The following is a 20,950-nucleotide window of genomic DNA, read 5'->3' on the forward strand; positions in this document are numbered from 1 at the left end:
AGGACTTATAGACGAGGGATCTCTAAGTATTTTCATCCTAGGGAAACACTTAAACCCTAGCCGCTCTTTTACTACTTTCTTTTTTCTAATTTTTTTACTCTTCGTTTTTAACTCTTTATTTTTTGTGTTTTATTTCCGCCTAAGAGTTTTTTATGAAACAATATTTCCATCATCGTCATCATTAGCGATATTAATCCTTTACAGGTGTGGTACAAGTGAGTTTTTTTTTCAAATCCCTTCTCCCATCATAGTCGACAATCTAGTTTTTTTAAATGAATATTCTATTCAGTAAATTTTCTGATTCATCTTTATTTTTTTCCTCCTTTTTTTGAATGTTAGTATATAATATAAGTAATTACTACAACTTATATTCTCTTTATCTGTAATATGGTATCATAAATTTTTAATTTTTGTATGTTTACATATAAAATTATTTTAAATTTTAGACTTTTAATAAGTAAATATAATGGTCGAAATAAATTTTGCCCAAATAATTTAATAATAAAGTCTATAAAAAAATATATATACAGGTAGCCTTACCCAACCCGTATCCGGTTTTGAACGGGTAGTATACGGATAGTTACTATCTACACCCGCTCAAATAGACCCGATAGATACATTAGTAACTTAAGTATTCAGATCTGGACCCGACCCGAAGTTAAATGAGTAGGATGTATATATATATTTTTTAACTATTTCTTTTTAGGGTACAAGTACAGTATATCAACTATCCAAACCCGACGCGGTCCACGGACACCTTTACTGATTCTTGCCTCAACTAAAGAGGATCGAGTTTGGCTTTACTTCGGGTGCTGTAGTAGCGATTGTTCTTTACGACACTAAGAGCGTGTTTGGTTCGAAGTCGGAGTCGGAATCAGAAACGGAATCAAAATAAGCTGTAATCGGAATTGAAATGATTCATTACCTAATTCTGTTTGGTTCATCACCTAAATCGGAATCGGAATAAATCATTCCCATTGTCTGTGTTTGGTTCAGGTGGATATAAAAAACGTAATCAAATTAATATACTAACATTATCTTTATAATATATTAATTTAAATTCAAATTAAAAATTTACATCAAAATTTTGAAATAATGTCAAAACTTTAAATCTTTTTTTTTTAAAAAAAATAAATTTTGAAGTTGAGTGGATAATTCAAAATATGAAAATAAATTTTGATTTATTCAAATTCAAACTTAAAATTACAATTTAAATTTTAATTTAAATCTATAAATTTAATTTAAGTTTGAAATAAAATTTGAATAAAACTTTATATAAATTAAAATTTAATTTAAATTCAAATTCATAAGTTAGATTCGAAATACTTGATTAAATTTTAATTTTTAATTTAAGTTCAAATTATAATTTAAAATTATATATTAAATTTTTAAATTTTAACTTATATTTTAATTAAATAATTAAAAAAATAAATTTAATTTGAATAAATATCCATTCCGTCCGGATTCAACTTCCAATCCGGCCTCCTAGGCTGGATTGAAAAAAGAGGCGATTGGAGAATTTCCATTCCACTCGGGAATTGGAATTGGAATGGAACTCCCGCGTACTAAACACTCACAAACGGATTCACCCATTTCGATTCCGATTCCAGGATGAAAAAAAGCGAAACAAACACGCCCTAACAGTATTAGACACCATTACAGTAGTACTGTGCAGTGCGATTTCAACTTTTGAGGTAGATCGAAAGGTCTAAAACTTTGTATTGTCTAGTTTATATTTGTTCAGTGGAAAAATTATTTGTAGTACTAAAAAGTTTTGGCAGAACCTTTTAAAACACTCATCATTATAGATATGTTTTAACTTTTTTGCCAAAAAGTTAAATGTGTGCACTGGAACTAGGTAGCCATTGCTATCAAATATTGATCATATCAAAGCAATGAAGCCTACTTTTTAATGGAATGTGTGGGCACATCCTCAACAGGAAAATTTTTTGAACAAGTGAATAAATTAAGGTGTTCATAACAGTAACATTTTGATTGGGACCAGAAACAACAAACATAGAAAAGAACATAAGGAGGCCTAGGGGACAATGACCAACCAATTTTGAACTACCACTTAATTGATGTATTCACTGAATCTGTTCTCAAAGATGCTAATGCATGTGTGAACCCTCATAAATACATTATTAAGCTTTAGGTATTACAACAAATCCCACTTATTGCTCCATGACTAGGTCATGCTAATTTAATTATACAGTGACGCGTATTAGGTTAAGCGAACCCATCGTTTGCTCGCCGTCTAGTCGTTTTCTTGATCAAGTCATGGTCAGTTTTATGGTTTCTAGTATTTGGAATCCGAATCTTACACTCACTTGCAAGGTACATAGTTGAGAGTTTGATTTTTTAAAATTCCCTCAAACAATTTCGAACTAGTGATTAATTTTGTCATCTCTTCTTTCATGAGCATTTTGTCATAAACTTGGGAGGAGAATCATTTTATTAAAACATATAATGAAAGAAGAAATGCACAATTAATTAATTAACTATTGCTATGAGCATTGCTTCTACACGATCTATATATTAATCCCCCAATACTTTTCTCATTCAACATATCCTTATATATTTGGAACATGAATAGCATAAGAGCAATGAAAGTAAGTACTATGTTGTGGTTGTTGAGCTTGGTAATATCCTTGTTATGTAATTGTATTAAATTGACCTTGTCTTACAATCTAGAAACACTAAATTAAACCACATCTCTTTCACAGTACGCAACGATTCGACAATTCTTGTTCCAACCAAATGGAGTTATTGACGAGCCACAAGTGCGTTTACATCGTCTTATGTCCTTCCTCGGAGAACAAAAAATAAAGAAAAAGTGGTCGTACCGCGATATTCTATTGCTATCACTGCGCCTCTTAATTTGATTTTTTGCGACGGTGGTTACATTTAGTGAAGTAGTCGTTGCGCAATCTCTTTCCTACCTAAGAGGCAGTGTGATCGTTCCTCTTTTTTACTTTTATTTTGTGATGTTTCAAATGATAATGTGATTAAGAAATCTATTGAGTTTTACTTCATTTTTACGTTATTCCGATGAAAAATCTCTTTGCCCACCATATCCACTTTGACATAGTCCTTTTAGCTAATTCTCCTTTTCTTTGTTCCCTATTTTAGAGATATTGTTTTCAAATGCCCAATTGCATGCCTATAGTATTGACATCTTAATAATATATTCTTTTCTTGTTAATTAGGTATTTTAAGAGAAATAATAACAAAATTAAAATTGGAGAGCTAAATTAATATAAACATGGGTCAGGGGTTCATGTGGTAGCTTAGCTGTTCTCATGCAATTATTTGATTTAGTTGAGTGTTTTTAGGAGGCATATCTTGTGATTAGCAAATTATAATATTGAGTTAGAGGAATATGTATTTATTTGTTTGGTGTAATGTGTTAATACTTCTTAATTGCTTAGTTGATTGGATATTGACCTAAAATAAAGTGAAAAGAAAATGTTGTAGATCGCGAATTCGAAGACAATATTGTACTTGTATGTTTAGATGTCTTAATCATCCATTTACTTGATTTGATGACCATGTTCATAGCTTAATCATAATCTAAAGCTAATCAGAGTTCAACCTCTTTTTTTTTTTTTTTTTTCTTTTTGACTCTTACTCATCTATCTCAAGTGCATCTAGTGAACTCTTGATTTTAAATGTCTAAAAAAAATTAGCAACTAGATCTTCATGTTCTTCCATCGACAATGGCTAACACAATCGATAATGAACCTGAACATAAGTGCGTAATAAATTTTATTAATTAAGATGCAGTTTCGCCTTATCTCTTCTTCTATGTTTAGCTGCATTTATTTGTAACATTTGTCACAAAGTGCTTTATAATAAAAAAGTTTGGAGCTTCTACTTTGGCGAGAAGTGTAATTGTGACTTTGAGGGCGAAAAGCAAAAGCTTGCTGATGATTTTGATTCTATTATAGAGAGAATTATGCTAGAAATTTACTTCGAATCACACTTTTGAGATTCCACTGAATTGAATAGCATTATTCGGTTCAAAGGCACAACTAAGGGTGAGCATTATTCGGTTCAAATCGAATTATCAAACAGAACTTACCGAAATCCGTCGGTTCAATTCAGTTCTAAAAGTTGAAAACCAAAAAAACCGAATAAACCGAACAAATTAACCGACATTTTAGTGATTATATATATATATATATAGAATTAGGCTGGAATACTATTAATAGTAAAACGCTCTTTTTGCTATCAAATTTTTAACCCTTGGATGAAAAATTGTAGGGCCATGATGATATTAGTCGGTTAGAGTTGAGTGATCCCCCTAGGGTTGAGTGGTCCCCACTGGGTTATAGTATTTAATCCAATGGTTAGAAATTATGAAAAGAGTTGATCCAAAGGCTAAAAAACTGGTAGCAATAATGGGATTTTGCTACTAATAGTAGCCCAGTCCAACTCTATATATATATATATATATATATNCTTTCGAATCGTCGATCGGCTCCATTAAACTTGATCTAGAGTATTTGAAATATCTAGAAAATAAATTTTATGATTTTACGATATTATTTGCCTAGCGAACGAATGGGCTCCAAATCAACGGCTGAAAATAAAAATCTTACAAAATATAATAATATGATATTAAAATTTTAAATCAAAGATATTGATCTTGTTTTATATAGTATAAAGAATTTTCTATCAAAATTTCACGTAATTTGAATATTTCTACACCGTTAAACTTGTAAACGGCTCACTACGGCCATTGAAATTTATTGATTTTGAGCCCATTCGATCACTAGGCAAATGATATCGAAAAATAATAAAATTTATTTTCTAGGTACTCCAAATACTCTAGATCAAGTTTAACGGAGCCGATCGATGATTCGAAAGTCGCAACATCGAAAGCGAGCTGGAAGCACGGAAGGCTCTGTGCTTCCGATAGCATAATAGCCTCACACTCTCTCTCTCTCTCTCTCTCTCTCTCTCTATATATACATATATATATATATATATATAAAATTAGACTATTATACTATCTATAGTACCGGAGCTCCGGTACTATAGTCTTATTTTCGATTTTACGGTATTCAAATTAACGATTCACACTGTTAAATATGATTTAGGGTATATGAAGTTCTTATGAATAAAATTTTAATTTTTTTCGACATCGTTTACTTAGTAAATCAATTATGTCAAAATGAACTGTGAAAATTGAATAATCTTTGAAATTTGAGTATAGAACTTTTAAATTCAAAATAAAAAATGTTAATCTTAATCTAAATAGTTCAAAGTATTTTCTATCAAAATTTCTTCTACATTGCTAAACTCCAAACTCGTCATAGTAGCCGTTGAAAATTGACAATTTTGAAATGATTTGATCATAGAGTAAACTATGTCGAAAAAATATAAAATTTTATTTCTAAAAACTTTAAATACCCTAAATTAATTTTAACGGTATGGATCGTTGATTTGAATACCCTAAGATCGAAAAGGGGACTATAGTACCGGAGCCCCGGTACTATAGATAATATAGGAGACTAGCTCTATATATATATATATATATATATATATATATATATATATATATATAGTCCGGCTGGGGTACTATTTATAGCACCAAAAATTTGGTGCTATCGAGTTTTTCACCGATTTAACCTTTTGATTATTTTTACCCGTTAGATTATATTATTCAACCAACCACTCACTCAACCCTTGAGGGCCCACGTCATCCTAACCATTTATTTCTCAATCCAAGGACGAAAAAATAATAGCACCAAAACAAAAATATGTTTTAATTTTAAATACAATCAAATAATTAGAGATATTAATTATTATTATCTTGGATTAATAATTTTTAACATAAAATTTATCATGATTATATCTAATTTTTAGTATTTTAAAAATATTTAAGCTAAATAAAAATATTTTATTAAAGTTAAATAAATCGAATCGAACCCAACCAACCGATGCTCACCCGTAGATGAAGCAGGGTCAAACGGTTAATTAGGCCTTTGGGTGATGTAAAAAGTAAAATTTTGGCCCTTATAAAGGCCCAATTGAGGCTCTTTGTTGGGCCAAATGTGTACGTTAAGTTATTTTGGGCCCCTACCTTTTCGGGCTATTTTGTTACCCAGTGCGTGGGTCCAAATATGATGGGATAATTTTTTATTTTTTATTTTTTTTTTCGGAATTTCTATTTGCGATTTTGCCATTTCATTTCATTTCATTTCCAGCGGTAACGGTGGTAGCTCCTGCTCCATAGCACGAAGGCCGAATCCAAAACCCTAACCCTAGGTGGAAGAGAGAGCGAGAGAGAGCGAGAGAGAGAGAGAGAGAGAGAGAGAGCCATGGCCGAAGGAGGCGGTGGAGGAGCGTCGCTGAAGGATCAGGGCAATGAGTTCTTCAAGGCCGGGAACTACTTGAAAGCGGCGGCGCTCTACACGCAGGCGATCAAGATGGAGCCCAACAATCCCACCCTCTACAGGTTTTTTTTTTTTTTATATTTCTTTGACATTTTTGGTTTCGATCCATAGAAATCATATCATCACCTGAGCTCTTGTTAGATATTTATTTTTTAGTATAATTTTGATGTACTTCGAAACCCTAGATTTGATGTCTCTTGCGGAACGCATAACACTGTTTGAGGATGTAAAATTTTTTTTTTTTTTTTTGTGATAAATATGCTGAAGCATTGATAGGTTACTGGGAGAAGGAGAATCTGAGCTCACTGTAGCATTTTTTTTATTTTTATTTGTTAATTGGAAAGCTCATCTTTGAAATATTTAGGAGTGGTGTGAATTTCCCAACTAATTGGAGATATAATCAAATTGCATCTCAAGATGGTAGAAAAAGAGACAATTCAAACGAGTCTCGACAAAATTTGCATTTCAGATAAAGCGCGCTTAAAAGCTGTATTAAGTACGATTTCACTTATATGTGGTGTCCTTTAACCTAGTGACAATAGTCCTCGGTAATCAATATACCCATGCAAATGCAAATTGGCACGTCAGCGCATCTATTTCTTTTTGTGTTACTACCAATTCTTTATTTGGGGTTCAGTTTATGTTAAACTTGTTACACATTACTTCCAGAATCTCGTGGATTTTATGTTAAAAATGTTCTATCATTGGTTTGCAGCAATCGGGCTGCTGCATTTCTGCATTTGGTTAAACTCAATAAAGCGCTTGCTGATGCTGAGACAACAATTACTCTTAACCCCCAGTGGGAGAAGGTATGTATAGATCATGAGAAGTTGCGTTCATATTTTCAGCTTATGCTTTGAAATAGACATCAAGTCAGGCTGACTGATTTTATCTTTTTTTACTTTTTGAGCCGTTATGTTAATTAGCTGTTTATTTTATGCAATGTAGGGTTATTTCAGGAAAGGCTGTATTTTGGAGGCAATGGAACGCTATGATGATGTAAGAACTCACATTATATTTTTATTAGTTCTTTTTACACTACTGGATCTCGTATTACTGGTGCATGTCTTTGATACTGGATAAGTTGCTCTAGTAAGCCCCATGGAGCAATGTAACTCAAAAGCTGCTCCAATATATTGTGCTTCTCTTCCTTTAATTAGAACAGTCCTCTTATTGTATATCCTGGTGTGTCCATTATGCAGGCTATAGCTGCTTTCCAACTGGCTTTGCAGTACAATCCACAGAGTGTGGAAGTTTCCAAAAAAATAAAAAGGCTCTCTCAATTAGCCAGAGATAAGAAACGGGTTCTTGAAGTAGAAAGTATGAGATCGAGCATTGACATTGCAAAATACTTGGAACCTTTGAAATCTGAACTGGTGAGTTGAGGATTATTGCAATCTTTGTGTTTATTAGGCAATTTTAGACAGACAACTCTGATGAACTTTTTTCAAAAATCAACTGTATATTAAATCTGATTCGTTCCCAATATTTTAGGAAAATCATGAAAAATGAGTGAGCACAGCAGTTACAAAGAAGTTTGCTATTCTGTCGAGCTAACATTGATTTCATGCTATTGCTTGTAGTCTGCAAAATGTGGAGATGCGGAAGTATCTCAATGTATCTTCTCTTTTATTGTTGAAGTCATGGACACGGCCGTCAAAGTTTGGCATGAAACTGCTAAGGTGGATGCCAGGGTCAATTTTCTTCTCGATAAGCAGAAGACTCAGACTGATAAATATGCTCCGGTAGTCAATATTGATAAGGTACAATATTGTTGTTAATCATCCATCTTGAGTATTGTATATTGATGTATTTTTCATGTGACTAAAATCATCATAGTGATGTGCTTGAGAGTCATGAATAAACTCCAAATCAAGCATTGTAATTATAGTTCCATATATTGTCAAAAATAAATTATATTCATATGTTGACTTTTCTTTGTAATTATGATTGCAGATCTTGTTAAAATTGTATGTAGGTATTGACTTTTCTTCTCGTCTTTCATTTTGCTAGGCTTTCGAGTCCCCTCACACGCACAGCAGTTGTTTCTCATATTTGAGGCAATATGCAGAGGAGTCATTTTCCAAAGCTGCTTGCTTGGTAGCGCCCAAAAGCATTATATCGTATCCTCAGGTGGGCTTTATAGCTTGCACATTTTTTAAATTATGTATGTTTCTTAATGTATTACCATTATTAGTTGCGGTGTCCTGGTCTTTTGTCACGATTTAGGACCAAAATTTTTAAAACAATATGATATGCTTGCATAAAATTTTATTATCATAGTTATTTCTGCAATTTTTTATATTCTTCTTATACAACATAACAGTGAATCATTATAAGAAATTAAGATTCAAGAGTAATTTTACTATTTGTCTGCTTCTGCAGGTTTGGAAAGGGCAGGGATCAAGAAAGTGGAAGCTTGGGCAGAGTGATGGTTTCTTTGTTCAGTTTGAATCACCTTTCATTCGTAAGCTGTGGTTTGTTCCTAGTTCAACCGAAAAAGGTCGGACCTTGTGCAGGTAATTCTCCTCTTACCAATACTAAGGCTAGGCCATTTTTAGTTCTCTTCATGAATTCTGTGTTGCCCTATGATTAATCCATGAAAACATTAAGGATACTAAGTTTGGTTTCTTTGTATATGGAATTGTTGCACTTTTGTTGCCTTAAATATGTTCCAAATTTGTCCTTACTGACAAAATCAGAAGTTTGCTATTTCAAAAGTAATAATTACCTGTTGAAGCTTTGGGTTTCTTATAATAGTTCTTGACAAACGAGTATTGTGGCATTTAAATTTCTTACAATCCTTATGTGGAACATTTGATGTCTACTGCTTTTTGATGAGAAACTTGAACTATACTATCTTGTTTAAGGAATCCGGAGCCTTTGGATATCAGTGCCCACGAAGTGCTTCCTCGTCTATTCAAAGAGCCTGCTTCTGATGCCAGATAATCCTTTATTGCCGTTTAATCGACGGTCAATAGTGGATTAAACGTTTGATCATACCTCAAGGGGTTTTTTTTGGTTACGTTATTGAAGGTACTTGAGATTTTTTTGTAACATTAATGTAACGAATTTTGTTTTGCTGGCCATTCTAACTGTTTCTTTTGTGAGGTTTTGTTGTACATGGTAAAAACGATTATCTTTTAGCCTTCGTTCCTAGGCATGTAATGTGAGCTTTTGTTGGTTGCCTGAAGTGTACTGTTAGGAGGTAACTGTTTTATTTGTATTTCTTTGGGTTTGGTGGTCCACTTTTTTTTTGATGAGAATGATTACATGCTTCATTAAGAACATAATCGATAATTATTATGTATTTGTTTTAATGGTTTGGTTTGATAAGGTTCCATTTCTTTTTCTCTTTTAATCTGTAGTAAGCTAAACTAGAGTTGGCATAGACAATGCTTTAAAGAGCATTGTGAGGTCCCTTTAGTTTTCTTATAAAAAGGATGTTGTTGAGATGTATTACTTATCAGAGTTTCTGAAAATGCTCTTACTGCAGAGTTGGTCTACTTGTATGTTCATCAAAGGAGCATTGTGAGCCTCAATTTTTTGTTCTTCATGCAATGACTGTTGCAGTAGAGGGGTTGATGGGATGGAGAGAGGCTCAAATTTTGAATATCATGTGAAAGAGATGTTTACGATTCCGCGTCATTGGTTTTGAGACATTGGTTTTGAGAGAGGTTTAAGATTCGGTGTCATTGTTTAACCTTTTTCCAGCAGAAGCAACGTAAAAGCTTTGATTTAACCTCATCACCTTGCCATTGCTTTCCGAATTATTGAGAAATTGTTGTATGTACCGTTGTTTTCGATGGATCAGAGTCTCTAGAGCTTAATTTTAGAAAGGTTGTGATAGAACTGTTGCAGTCAATATGCTGAACATGCTGAGAAATTATTCTGATCTTACTCATGTTCTATAGATTCTACTTCATGAACTCCTATCTGTATCTTCCACTCGTTTTCTCCATAAATTACCATCACTGTCTAGCATAGTTGCTTGATATCTTGGATCGCCTATCAAACGATATCTGCACGTGCAGTTAACCACTTGCGTAAATAAATTACTTGTCTAATTATTATACCTAATATTTGATGTTACGCCTGGTTTGGTATTATGTTTATTGTTTAATAAATTATACTGTTTAAAAGTCTTATCTTACAAGAATCATATATTTTAAAAATTTTATTATTTAAAAATTAAGTAGTTTTAAAATTTGATCATAAAAAATTAAGCAATCCTACCGACAACACATTCTAAAGTAAGATGTACTTTTTGTGAATTTTAGAATGGGGACATAAGATGTACGTCTCATTTTGAAATGTATGGATATAAATTTTTTTTAAAAAATACTATTATTTAACTTGTAAAAATTCATAATTTTAATATGTTTAGTTTAGTAATAATAATAATAAATATCATTAAGCAACAATTTCTCCTCACTCGCTGCTCAGTCCCTCTCCTGTCCTCTTTCTCTCTCCTCTTGGATTTTTTTTTTTTTTTTTTTTTTTTTTTGCCTGCAACTGAGAATTTTTTTTAAACTTTGAAAACCCCCCATCATCTCCACCTTTTTAGCCGCTTGCCGCCACACACACACACACACACACACACACACACTCTCTCTCTCTCTCTCTCTCTCTCTCTCTCTCTCTCTACGCAATAAAAAATGGCGTCGAAAGAAGCAGAGGAGACAACCTCTCCACCTCCTCCGTTCTCATCTCGTCCAAGAACCCTCTCCGATGGCGGATACCGGATTTAGGAGCCCTCGCCGCGAGATCTCGGATTGAGTGGTTCGCGTCTCGATCTCTTTCTCTCTCTGCTTCGTTTCGCGCAAGATTTGTGCGGATTTAACGCGAATTCGGAGGTTTTGGTTCAAGAATCCTCTTTAGATCGCAACTAGATGTCTTGGATTGAGATTGCCGTGTGCAATGTGTGTGGGTTTAACATGTAATTTGGGGTGTTTCTCGCAAGAAACCTCTGTAGATTCGAACTAGAGGTCTCGGAATCAGAGGTACTCGTTTTGATCTCTTATTTGTGCTACGCCATGTGCGGTGTGCGTTTGTGTGTGGATATAGCACGGATTTCTGGAGTTCTGTTGCAAGCAACCTATCTAGAATTGATCTAGAAGTATCGGATTCAGATGTACTCGTTTTTGATCTCATCTGCCTGCTTTAAATGTACAGTGTTTACTTTGGTGTGCGCTTGCAAGGAACTTCTCTAGATTTGAACTAGAGTTACTAGGGTTGAGAGGTACTCATGTTGATCTCTTCTTTATGCTCTATCGAGTGCAATGTGTGTGGATTTTAGACGAACTCGGGGGGTTTAATAAAAGAAATCTCTCTAGATCAGAGCTAGAGGCCTAGATTGAGAGGTTCCGGGGTTGATTTCTTCTCTCTGCTTCAAATGCACAGTTTATGGGGTTTCAACGCATATTTTGGGTTTTTTCTTGCCAGCCACCTCTCTAGTTCATAATTGGAGGTCTCGTATCGAGAGATGCTTGCTGTGATCGCTTCTTTCTGTTTTACCATGCTCAATTTGTGTGAATTTAGGTTTTCTTTCGAGCAACCTCTTGTTTTTGGGTTTACATTGCTAGTTGGGACTTGGGAGGTTGTGATCACAATCTTGTCCAATCCAGTGCACTGACCGAGTTCAAATGCGGATTGTAGCTCAAATCAAACACATTTGGCTTTTCATACTTTCGGAGGCATCTTTTAACACTTTGCAGTTTTCACCACTGCAAAGTGTGGGCGTGGAGGGCCTTTTTCTTATTCGAGTTTTCTGACAAATTACACTAACAATTTTATCAGATTTTCCTAGAATTTTTTTGACTCTTGATATTGGCAGGTTTTAAAGGAAAATTCTGAAAGATGGATCAGTATGAGGTTTTGGAGCAGATAGGGAAAGGAGCATTCGGTTCCGCTCTTCTAGTCAGGCATAAGGCTGAGAAGAAGAGGTGCTGGGGCTCACTATTTGTAACCCTACTTTGGGTTTCATTATTTCCTCCCATTTTCTCCTCCTGTTATTATTTTTGTGTTTCGGTTAACAATTTCAAGCTGTTGCAGGTATGTGTTGAAGAAGATCCGCCTTGCTCGTCAGACAGACAGATGCCGCAGGTCTGCTCACCAAGAAGTAAGAATCTCGTCTGAATTAATTTTCTTTGCGGACATATTTACATATATACCTCTCTAAATTATCTATTCGCAGACTAATGTTCTCAAAACTTATGTTCTTAGATATATCTATCCTTGACCATACAACTTTGCCGTATGATCATATGACCCCCAACTTAAGATAAGGGTATTTTTATGAGGAATTGCACTTTCGAGGGGCATGAATGAAATTCAGTTTTTACATAGGTATATAATATAATAAATTATTTTGACATCTTATTGCCATATTATTATACTTGGTCTAAGGTTACTAGCTACTTGTATATATTAGATGCAATCCTGTTTGGACTTTTTTGACTTTGTAGGCTGATGCAGGTTGCCGGTCAGATGTTTATGCTTTGTCATTTTGATGCTTATGCAGTCTACTGGCCTAGCAACTGTTTTTCTTTTAACATAATTTTTCATTAGAAGAGCTGTAGTGATTGGAACTGCTTGTTCTGTAATTATTATTCTGCTATATATAAAATGAATATTTTAGGATACTTTAGATGGTACAGCGACTTTATGAACCAAAAGTGTTAATCAGATATTCTTATTATCCATTCCATGTCTGAAAGATAATTTTTTTCTTGTGCAGATGGAGCTCATTTCTAAAGTGAGAAACCCATTTATCGTGGAGTACAAAGATTCGTGGGTGGAGAAGGTTGCACATAGACCTTCAATCATTGGCTTTGTTTATAGATTTCTTTGCAACTCGACAGCTTTGCAATTCAAAATTCACAGTAACTTTACATAATGATATGAACCTAATCAATTCCAAGTATGTGTGTTTTACTTGTTTCAATTCAATGCTCAAAATGTGCCTGCGCATCACTAAGACTTTTTAGTAAAAAGAATAATGTTCTTAAAGTCCTTTTTTTTTTTTTTGCAATCTCCGTTTTTCTTCATTTATTTCAAAGAAAGGTATATAAATCTTTCTACTGTCTTGTCTTGATTACAGGGTTGCTATGTGTGCATTATAATAGGATATTGTGAGGGAGGAGACATGTATGTATCTTTCTGAGGTGAAATTCACTTTCGTACCTATAGGTCCTTTTCTGATGATTGGAGTCTTATGTTCAGATTTACAACCTCTCCTTTGTTTGTACAGGGCTGAAGCAATAAAAAAGGCCAATGGAACTCATTTCCCTGAAGAGGTTGCTTTAACATTATTACATTGTTTTTTCTTGGTCAAGCATTTAGCATCTAAATTGAATTTCCGTGGCCACGCATTTAGCATCTAAATTTGTTATTTATTCTGAATTGAGAGTTTTCTTTTGTTTTTTCATTTATCTGTCAGCAGATGCTCTGTAAATGGCTTGTACAGCTCCTCATGGCACTTGATTATTTGCATGCAAATCACATTCTTCATCGTGATGTGAAGGTTGGTGATAGTTTTGCCACTAGTTGGGGTATTATCAAGTTTTTCTTCATGAAAGTAAATTGCACCAAGCGTCCTCAACATTTAGAATTGTTTTAGTTTGGTTCCTAATCTTTAAATTGTTACAATTGAACCCCGAACATTTGCAATTTGTTAAATTTCTACAGCTAATTGGAAGAAATATCCGGATAGTAGTTATCTAATTGCCATGTAATTGACTTTTGGATTTCTTACACGGTGATTACATGGGCATATTCATTCAAGTTAATTAAGGAATTTAACCAAAAGAATAAGATTGTGAAAAAAATGCAGAGGTTAGGGACCAAACTGTGACTGTTGAAAAGGTTGGGCCATGCTGAAACCTCAACTAGTTGGGGGACCACTGGAGCAGTGTACCCAATTTCATGTATAAAGCTTTAAAGTACTGTTTGCTGAAGCCTTACGATATTTGTCTCAGTGCTCCAATATATTTCTGACAAAAGATCAAAACATACGGCTTGGTAAGTCACCTTCTCTTTGCATGGTGAACCATAGCTCGCAATCTTGAATGCCTTCACTGATCATAGACATTAAACATTTTAGATTTATGAAAAATGTACAGGTGATTTTGGCCTGGCTAAAATATTGACATCAGTCGATTTGGCTTCCTCGGTAAGTTCTCAACCAGTCTAGCAAGTCTTTTAGAGATTCATCCATTGCTTTCGCACTGATTAATTCACAATGCAGGTTGTGGGAACTCCTAGCTACATGTGCCCCGAAATTCTAGCTGATGTACCTTATGGTTCTAAGTCTGATATCTGGTCTCTCGGTATAGTATATCTTAGTATATGAGAGAGTATCTTAAATTATCTTGAAGTTTTGGATTTCTGTCCTTAATTGCTTCATTTATCTAGGATGCTGCCTATATGAAATGACTGCTCTCAAGCCAGCATTTAAAGCTTTTGTGAGTTGAACCAGCCCTTATCTTTTTCAATATTTAACTGGTTTCCACTTTTGCCATTCCTTACATTTTGCTACCAGATATAGTGGATCGATTCTAGATATCATATTTCACTAAGTTTTGAGGTTTGTGGAAATCGAGTTGCGCTGATTGAGTATTGGCAGGTTCATCGTTCTAATTTTGGTGGGTTAGTGATTTCGTTTCAGGAATCTCTATTTTTGGCTGGGGGATAACCACAATGGCACGTTTAAAATATGTTGAAAGTTTGAAACTATGTTTGTATTATGACTTCCTAAATTGTCTGATGACCCAAGGTACTGAGGGTGTCTAAATATAGGTTCATAAACTGCACCCCAAAGTGCAAAAGTGTAAACTCATGAATAAATGTTATCCTCAAAAAGGACAAGTTTGTAAACTCATGTATAAATGTTATCCTCAAAAAGGACAAGTTTTTGCCTTTGAAAGTGTAGATACGTATAATCAATTGATAAAGTGCTTTTTATAGTAACATATTTTTGGGTTAATTTCCTTAGTACCCTTCCATCTACCCTTAATTTCATAGATACCCTTAAAAATTGTCAATATTAAAAATACTCTTTTAGTTTCATCAAACTATCCAAATTATCCTTATTAATTAACTCCGTTTAAAATTTGACTGTTTGCCCGTTTTGCCCATGGAGCATTTTAGGGTTTAGTGTTTAGGATTGTAGGGCTTAGGGTTTTAGGGTTTTAGGATTTTAGGGTTTTTAGGGTTTAGGGGTTTTTTTGAGTTTTAGGATTTTAGAGTTTTTAGGTTTTTAGGATTTTAGGTTTTTAGGGTTTAGCGTTTCTTAGGGTATTAGGGTTTAGGGTTTAGGAACGTGGGCATTGAGATCTGATTAGCAAGTGGGTGCAAAATAATTTCACGAGTCTTTCACGGTAGCCAAAATATTATCTATTACTAGGCTAAAAAGGGGCAAATTAGTCATTTTTTGTTTTAATTCAAGTAAAATTTTTTGCTAACCTGTGTTAACTAGACGTTTTTTAACGGATGTCCGTGGAGAGGGTTTTTATGATACTATTTATGGATTTAGGGGCAATGCGGGTATTGACAACCTCAAAGGGGCATTTGTGATATTTTTAAAGTTTTGAGTGGCATGTTTGAAATTGCCCTTGTCTATCTTGTTGCTTTTTATAACAATATAGATGTGGCAGGTTATTCTATTTGTATTGGAAAATTTATGTTTGTGGATATCTTAATTTGTGTCAACTAATCTGCTGTGTTGTACATAAATGCTGTGTAAAGTACCTAGTTGGGATATTTTTAATGCTAATTCTTTTTTTCACTCTCTTGTTACCTAAGATGGAAAATTGATCATTGTATATTTCCCTCTCTAGGACATGCAAACTCTGATAAACAAGATTAACAAGTCTATCGTGGCTCCTCTACCAACTACCTTTTCTGGTGCATTGTACGCTTTTTCCCTTGTACATTTCCATGCTTTGTTAGCTCCTTTTCGATTCATTCTTTCACATCAACCTTTATTACAACTCTTAGTTCTTTCATGCAGTAGGGGACTCATTAAGAGCATGCTGCGTAAAAGCCCCGAACATAGGCCAAGTGTATGTACTCATCAATGCAATTTATTTCTCATTTTTGGCCTTTTCTTTTGCGTGCATATCAGCTTGCATCTTTATAAGTTAGTTAATGTTTATGTACATATTTTTCCCCTTAACTAGGCTGCGGAACTGCTCAAGTATCCACATCTTCAGCCTTATGTCCTTCAAGTCCATTTGAAGTCTAGTCCTATTCGCAATATGATTCCTATCGAATCCCCTGCTAGAAATACTGTAAAGAAGATTAGATTTCCCGATGATGAAGATGATTATGCAGGCAAGGATAAAAGGGATTCTTTTGGGAGTGAGAAAATTGTCAAACTTACCAGACCTTCTAGTGAGAGAGATTTGCGGAGGTCGACTCTAACTTTAAGAGATCGTTCTTGTTCTACAAACCAAATAATCAGAGAAATGTCTATTGAAAGTAAGGCAATCAATGAGAAGCCTGCAACTTTTGCTAAAACGCCTCAAAATACTCCAACCAAGGCCTTCACTACTCCTAGGAGGCGACTGGAGCCCTCAAGAACAGTTCATACCAGAACAATTCGTCAAGAGGTACGACCGCACACCATTATGATATCATTGTTTCGACTAGTGCTCATGAATAGTTGCCAACTTGTAGCATCGATGCTGCTAGTTTTATGTTTTTTCTTTTTTTTTAGTCCATATGGGTTATGTTGGTCTACTTAATGTTGATATCTAAAGATTTTATCTTTCTAAACAAATTATTCTTTTTTACATATCTCCCGTCAAGGATCTGATTCTTTATACTATCCTGTAGAAATCGTTCGTGTTTCTGACTATTGATATTACCTGGAGATAATGTGCTAATATCTACTCTCAATTAACTTTGCTACAAATAGGATGAGACTCATTTGTTCTGCATTCCTGTGCATTTCACTTCCAGCTGTCCCACCTGTCAAGAGCACCTGCAGGTAGAACAGTTCGTCCGACTCGACGAGCATCTCTGCCTCTCCCAGCACTTCAAACTCGTCACAAGCAACACAATCTTGGGATCCTCCACGAAGATGATTCCACCGATGTTTCCCTAAATGCTCCTCGAATAGATAAAATAGCCGAATTCCCATTAGCATCCTCTGAAGACCCCTTCATCTCTTTTCCGAAGCCTGTGCCGTCTCGCAGATTCTCTTCTGTGATGCCAAGGTGCGCTGCTGACCGTTCAGTCACAAAGGACAAGTGCATGGTTCAGATCTTCTCCCGCACTGGAGGGGCGGTGAACACAAGTGGCAGTTCCTCTGATCACGAACAGACAGCTGCAGCAGACGATTCAATCTTGGAGTCATCGGAGCCAAGGCGGCGGGAGCAGCAGAGGTTCGACACCTCATCGTACCAGCAGCGCGCAGACGCTCTGGAAGGGCTACTGGAGGTGAGTGCCAACTTATTGCAGCAGGAGAGATTCGAGGAGTTGGGGATATTGCTGAAGCCGTTTGGCCCTGAAAAAGTTTCTCCAAGGGAGACGGCTATTTGGCTGACGAAGAGCTTCAAAGAGACGAGACTTTGACAAGCATATCTTTTTTAGCCAATTTGATGATGTTCAGAAACCAAAAATTAGTTGGACGTATTATAGTGGCGGTGAGAATTTTTGCCCTGTTTCATCAGGTTTGTGATGTGAACTTTCTGTAGAAAGGTTCGCTAATAATTGATTTGTTGTCTAGATATGGGATAAAAAAAAAAAAGAAAAAAAAAATTGAAACAGTGCTTACGAAATACCAACCAAGCATGAGCAAATTCTCATCAAGCCAACATATAATCTCCAACGGTCAACCCCAAGTCCCCAAATCGACGGCCTACTCCCACACTCATCACTCAATCCCGACTCCCGAGTCCCCCAACACTCTCTCCCCGATCCAAAACCCCTTCCTCCTCCTCCTCTCCTCTCGTTCTACCTCGTCTCCACCACCAAACCCTAATCCCCATGGCCACCTTATCCCTCCTCCTCCTGCCCCCCTCCCCCTCCTCCTCCTCCTCCTACTCCACCTCCCTCCGCCGCCTCGCCCTCTCCCTCCCTCCGCCGCTCCGCCCCCGCCGCGCCTGCGCCGCCGCGGCCCCTCGGATCCTTGCGCAATCCGTGCCCTCCGCTCTCACGCAGGACGACCTCAAGAAGCTCGCCGCGGAGAAGGCCGTGGAGTACGTGAGCAGCGGCATGGTCCTCGGCCTCGGCACCGGCTCCACCGCCGCCTTCGTCGTCGCCGAGATCGGTGCCCTCCTCGCCTCCGGTAAGCTCTCCGACATCGTCGGCGTCCCCACCTCCAAGCGCACCTTCGAGCTGGCCCAGTCGCTCGGCATCCCCCTCTCCACCCTCGACGACCACCCCCACATCAATCTCGCCATCGATGGCGCCGATGAGGTCATAGAGACTCTCTCTCTGTCTCTAACTCTCCCTCTACCCCTAGATTGAATGGAGTTTGAGATCATTAATGATTGCTTATACTTCAAACACTTTGCTATTGCTCTATAGGTAAAAATGCAAGGAACTTACACATATACTATAGCCTGTTTTGGTCCAACTACCCAACCTTCGAAAGGTTTGATTTTAGAGTCTAGACCTTTCGAGCACTTCAATTGTTTTAAGGGAAATTAGCCATGACATACTCGAATCATTCTTTTCCAGATAAACGGTGCACCCAAATTCTGAATCAGAAATGCTCTTCAATGGCTCGAATCAAATGAATAAAAGGTCAAACCTTAGTTTAGTTTTATACATTTTCAGCTTCTCTATGATTGGTAGCAAGAAGCTCCCTTTTATACAGGTGAAGAGAGAAAGATCTGATGTTAAGTTCTCAATACTTTCGGAGTGGAGTTCTTATTTCGAGAGTTAGATGAATATGTTATAAATCATGGTAAAATCAGAAAATGCGGCCGATCTTCTTTACAAGGGAAAGAGCATATATCTATGTTGATGAGAGAGATAAATTCTTGACGAACATGATCTTGTTGCGGCACATCTGTAGATTTCTTAGCGAACATGGAACATCCCTGTAGGGCTTGTTTTGCCCAATCGAAGTTTCTGCTGTAATGTTGTTTAAGTAGAGTTGGTCTAAGAAGCCCTGACGAAGTTTGCAGTAATATCCCCTCAATAAACTCTTGCTGCTGCTAATTTTGGGTCATAATGGCCTTATTAAATAATTTGACCAAAAATAAAATGTTTATCAGCTGGTTTTTCCCTGTAGAGATTTCCAATTGGAATCTAAACGGCTGGTGAACTTTCTCGACTTCCCCATCCCCCCCCTCCTGAGGGGGTGTTAATCTAGCGTTGCTTGGTGAATGTACCACAAGCAGGCAGATGGATAATTTCTTATATCTTACTATTTTTCTTCTGGTAGGTTTTGTGATTCGCTAGTTTACGAACAACTAGTTTCAAGTTTTGACTGCATTTTATGCACTGTCTTAGCCATGTTTTTTTTTCCTTCCTACCAATTTGTAGATGACTCCATTACAATGTCAAATATGCAAGAATTTGCTTTAGAATTTAGATACTAGATGATTCTTGTGGATTGTATGAAAGAACATTTCTTCGGGGACATATGACAAAATATTTGGAAGTCAATAATATGTCGCTGTTCTCTTTTGTTGCGTCCTGCTACTGTATGTACGACGAGTCTATTTGCTTGCATTTGAGCTTCAATATGGGATTTAAAACAGGTGGATCCAAATATTAACCTAGTTAAAGGGCGCGGAGGGGCTCTTCTTCGGGAAAAGATGGTTGAGGCTGCTTCAGACAAATTCATCGTGGTTGTCGATGAAACAAAGCTCGTAACCGGCTTAGGCGGAAGCGGACTCGCAATGCCGGTGGAAGTCGTGCAGTTCTGTTGGAAGTATAACCTAAGAAGATTGCAAGAATTGTTCAAAGAAGAAGGGTGTGAAGCAAAGCTTAGGCTGGACGGCGATGGGAAACCTTATATCACGGATAATTCAAACTATATTGTAGATTTGTACTTCAAGACTCCAATTAAGGATGCACTAGGCGCTGGAAAGGAGATCTCGGCGTTTGAAGGGGTTGTAGAGCATGGGTTGTTTTTGGATATGGCGAGTACAGTAATTATTGCAAGGAAGGATGGGGTGAGTGTGAAGTCAAGGTTAATTAATGTGGAGGCTGCATGATTGATGTTGCGTAAAATAAGGTGTGTTTTCATTTAGTTTTTCAGTTTGTCCCCCAACAGAGGGTTGTATTATTGCATTCGAAATAATAAACAAGGGGACTACCATGTTTAAAGTGACCACCTCTTTTCTCACTGTTATGTTATCTCCTGCCTCGAGTTCTCTGTTGTTTTCAACAATTTAGATAGTAAGCAAGTTGTAGATTATATCATTTATGATTCAAGATTTCCACCTAGATTTAGCATTTCTTTTTGTTTGATTTATGCTGTTGTCTATGTTTGCTACTCCTGAGTTTGGATGATTAGTTACGAGAAATTCATGCCTGTAGAGTTTTTGTATTAAATTAGTAGTATAATTTTAAGCTCCTTT

The 20,950-nt window shown here is 36.1% G+C and overlaps 3 protein-coding genes across 10 annotated transcripts; all 3 read left to right on the top strand.

Moving 5' to 3' along the window:
• Positions 6,189 to 10,210, top strand: LOC109712269 (stress-induced-phosphoprotein 1). 2 transcript variants are annotated; one of them, XR_002216803.1, is made up of 9 exons: positions 6,189 to 6,466; positions 7,120 to 7,213; positions 7,353 to 7,403; positions 7,607 to 7,780; positions 7,988 to 8,167; positions 8,418 to 8,537; positions 8,790 to 8,923; positions 9,275 to 9,440; positions 9,901 to 10,210. XR_002216803.1 is itself a non-coding variant. In XM_020235734.1 (8 exons), the coding sequence occupies exons 1-8, from the start codon at positions 6,330 to 6,332 to the stop codon at positions 9,351 to 9,353; spliced, it is 969 nt and encodes a 322-aa protein (XP_020091323.1). In that variant the 5' UTR covers positions 6,189 to 6,329; the 3' UTR covers positions 9,354 to 9,724. The 2 variants fall into 2 exon arrangements, 1 of the variants encoding a protein (XP_020091323.1); XM_020235734.1 differs by lacking the exon at positions 9,901 to 10,210 and having other exon boundaries at positions 9,275 to 9,724.
• Positions 10,987 to 18,227, top strand: LOC109712949 (serine/threonine-protein kinase Nek2-like). Of its 7 annotated transcripts, XM_020236785.1 has the most exons (16): positions 10,987 to 11,186; positions 11,580 to 11,646; positions 12,241 to 12,349; positions 12,459 to 12,525; positions 13,144 to 13,209; positions 13,507 to 13,553; positions 13,657 to 13,702; positions 13,846 to 13,929; positions 14,384 to 14,426; positions 14,528 to 14,577; positions 14,653 to 14,734; positions 14,820 to 14,869; positions 16,244 to 16,317; positions 16,417 to 16,468; positions 16,586 to 17,017; positions 17,370 to 18,227. In XM_020236785.1, exons 3-16 carry the CDS (start codon positions 12,264 to 12,266, stop codon positions 17,982 to 17,984), a joined length of 1,794 nt encoding a protein of 597 aa, XP_020092374.1. In that variant the 5' UTR covers positions 10,987 to 11,186; positions 11,580 to 11,646; positions 12,241 to 12,263; the 3' UTR covers positions 17,985 to 18,227. The 7 variants fall into 7 exon arrangements, with proteins under 7 accessions (XP_020092374.1, XP_020092373.1, XP_020092372.1 ...); XM_020236784.1 differs by lacking the exon at positions 11,580 to 11,646 and having other exon boundaries at positions 10,987 to 11,407; XM_020236783.1 differs by lacking the exon at positions 11,580 to 11,646.
• LOC109712952 (probable ribose-5-phosphate isomerase 3, chloroplastic) lies at positions 18,312 to 20,703 on the top strand. The gene is made up of 2 exons (XM_020236792.1): positions 18,312 to 18,830; positions 20,126 to 20,703. The coding sequence occupies exons 1-2, from the start codon at positions 18,399 to 18,401 to the stop codon at positions 20,582 to 20,584; spliced, it is 891 nt and encodes a 296-aa protein (XP_020092381.1). The 5' UTR covers positions 18,312 to 18,398; the 3' UTR covers positions 20,585 to 20,703.

Source organism: Ananas comosus, linkage group 7 (genome assembly GCF_001540865.1).
Source record: "Ananas comosus cultivar F153 linkage group 7, ASM154086v1, whole genome shotgun sequence".
In the NCBI taxonomy this organism is placed as follows: Eukaryota; Viridiplantae; Streptophyta; class Magnoliopsida; order Poales; family Bromeliaceae; genus Ananas; species Ananas comosus.

Coding starts and splice junctions, on each gene's coding strand:
- LOC109712269 (XM_020235734.1), top strand. CDS start 6,330: ATGGCCGAAGGAGGCGGTGGAGGAGCGTCGCTGAAGGATCAGGGCAAT. Junction 7,214..7,352: donor TTAACCCCCAGTGGGAGAAG/GTATGTATAGAT, acceptor TATGCAATGTAG/GGTTATTTCAGGAAAGGCTG. Junction 7,404..7,606: donor CAATGGAACGCTATGATGAT/GTAAGAACTCAC, acceptor TCCATTATGCAG/GCTATAGCTGCTTTCCAACT.
- LOC109712949 (XM_020236784.1), top strand. CDS start 12,264: ATGGATCAGTATGAGGTTTTGGAGCAGATAGGGAAAGGAGCATTCGGT. Junction 12,350..12,458: donor CATAAGGCTGAGAAGAAGAG/GTGCTGGGGCTC, acceptor AAGCTGTTGCAG/GTATGTGTTGAAGAAGATCC. Junction 16,469..16,585: donor GCCCCGAACATAGGCCAAGT/GTATGTACTCAT, acceptor CCCCTTAACTAG/GCTGCGGAACTGCTCAAGTA.
- LOC109712952 (XM_020236792.1), top strand. CDS start 18,399: ATGGCCACCTTATCCCTCCTCCTCCTGCCCCCCTCCCCCTCCTCCTCC. Junction 18,831..20,125: donor CCATCGATGGCGCCGATGAG/GTCATAGAGACT, acceptor GATTTAAAACAG/GTGGATCCAAATATTAACCT.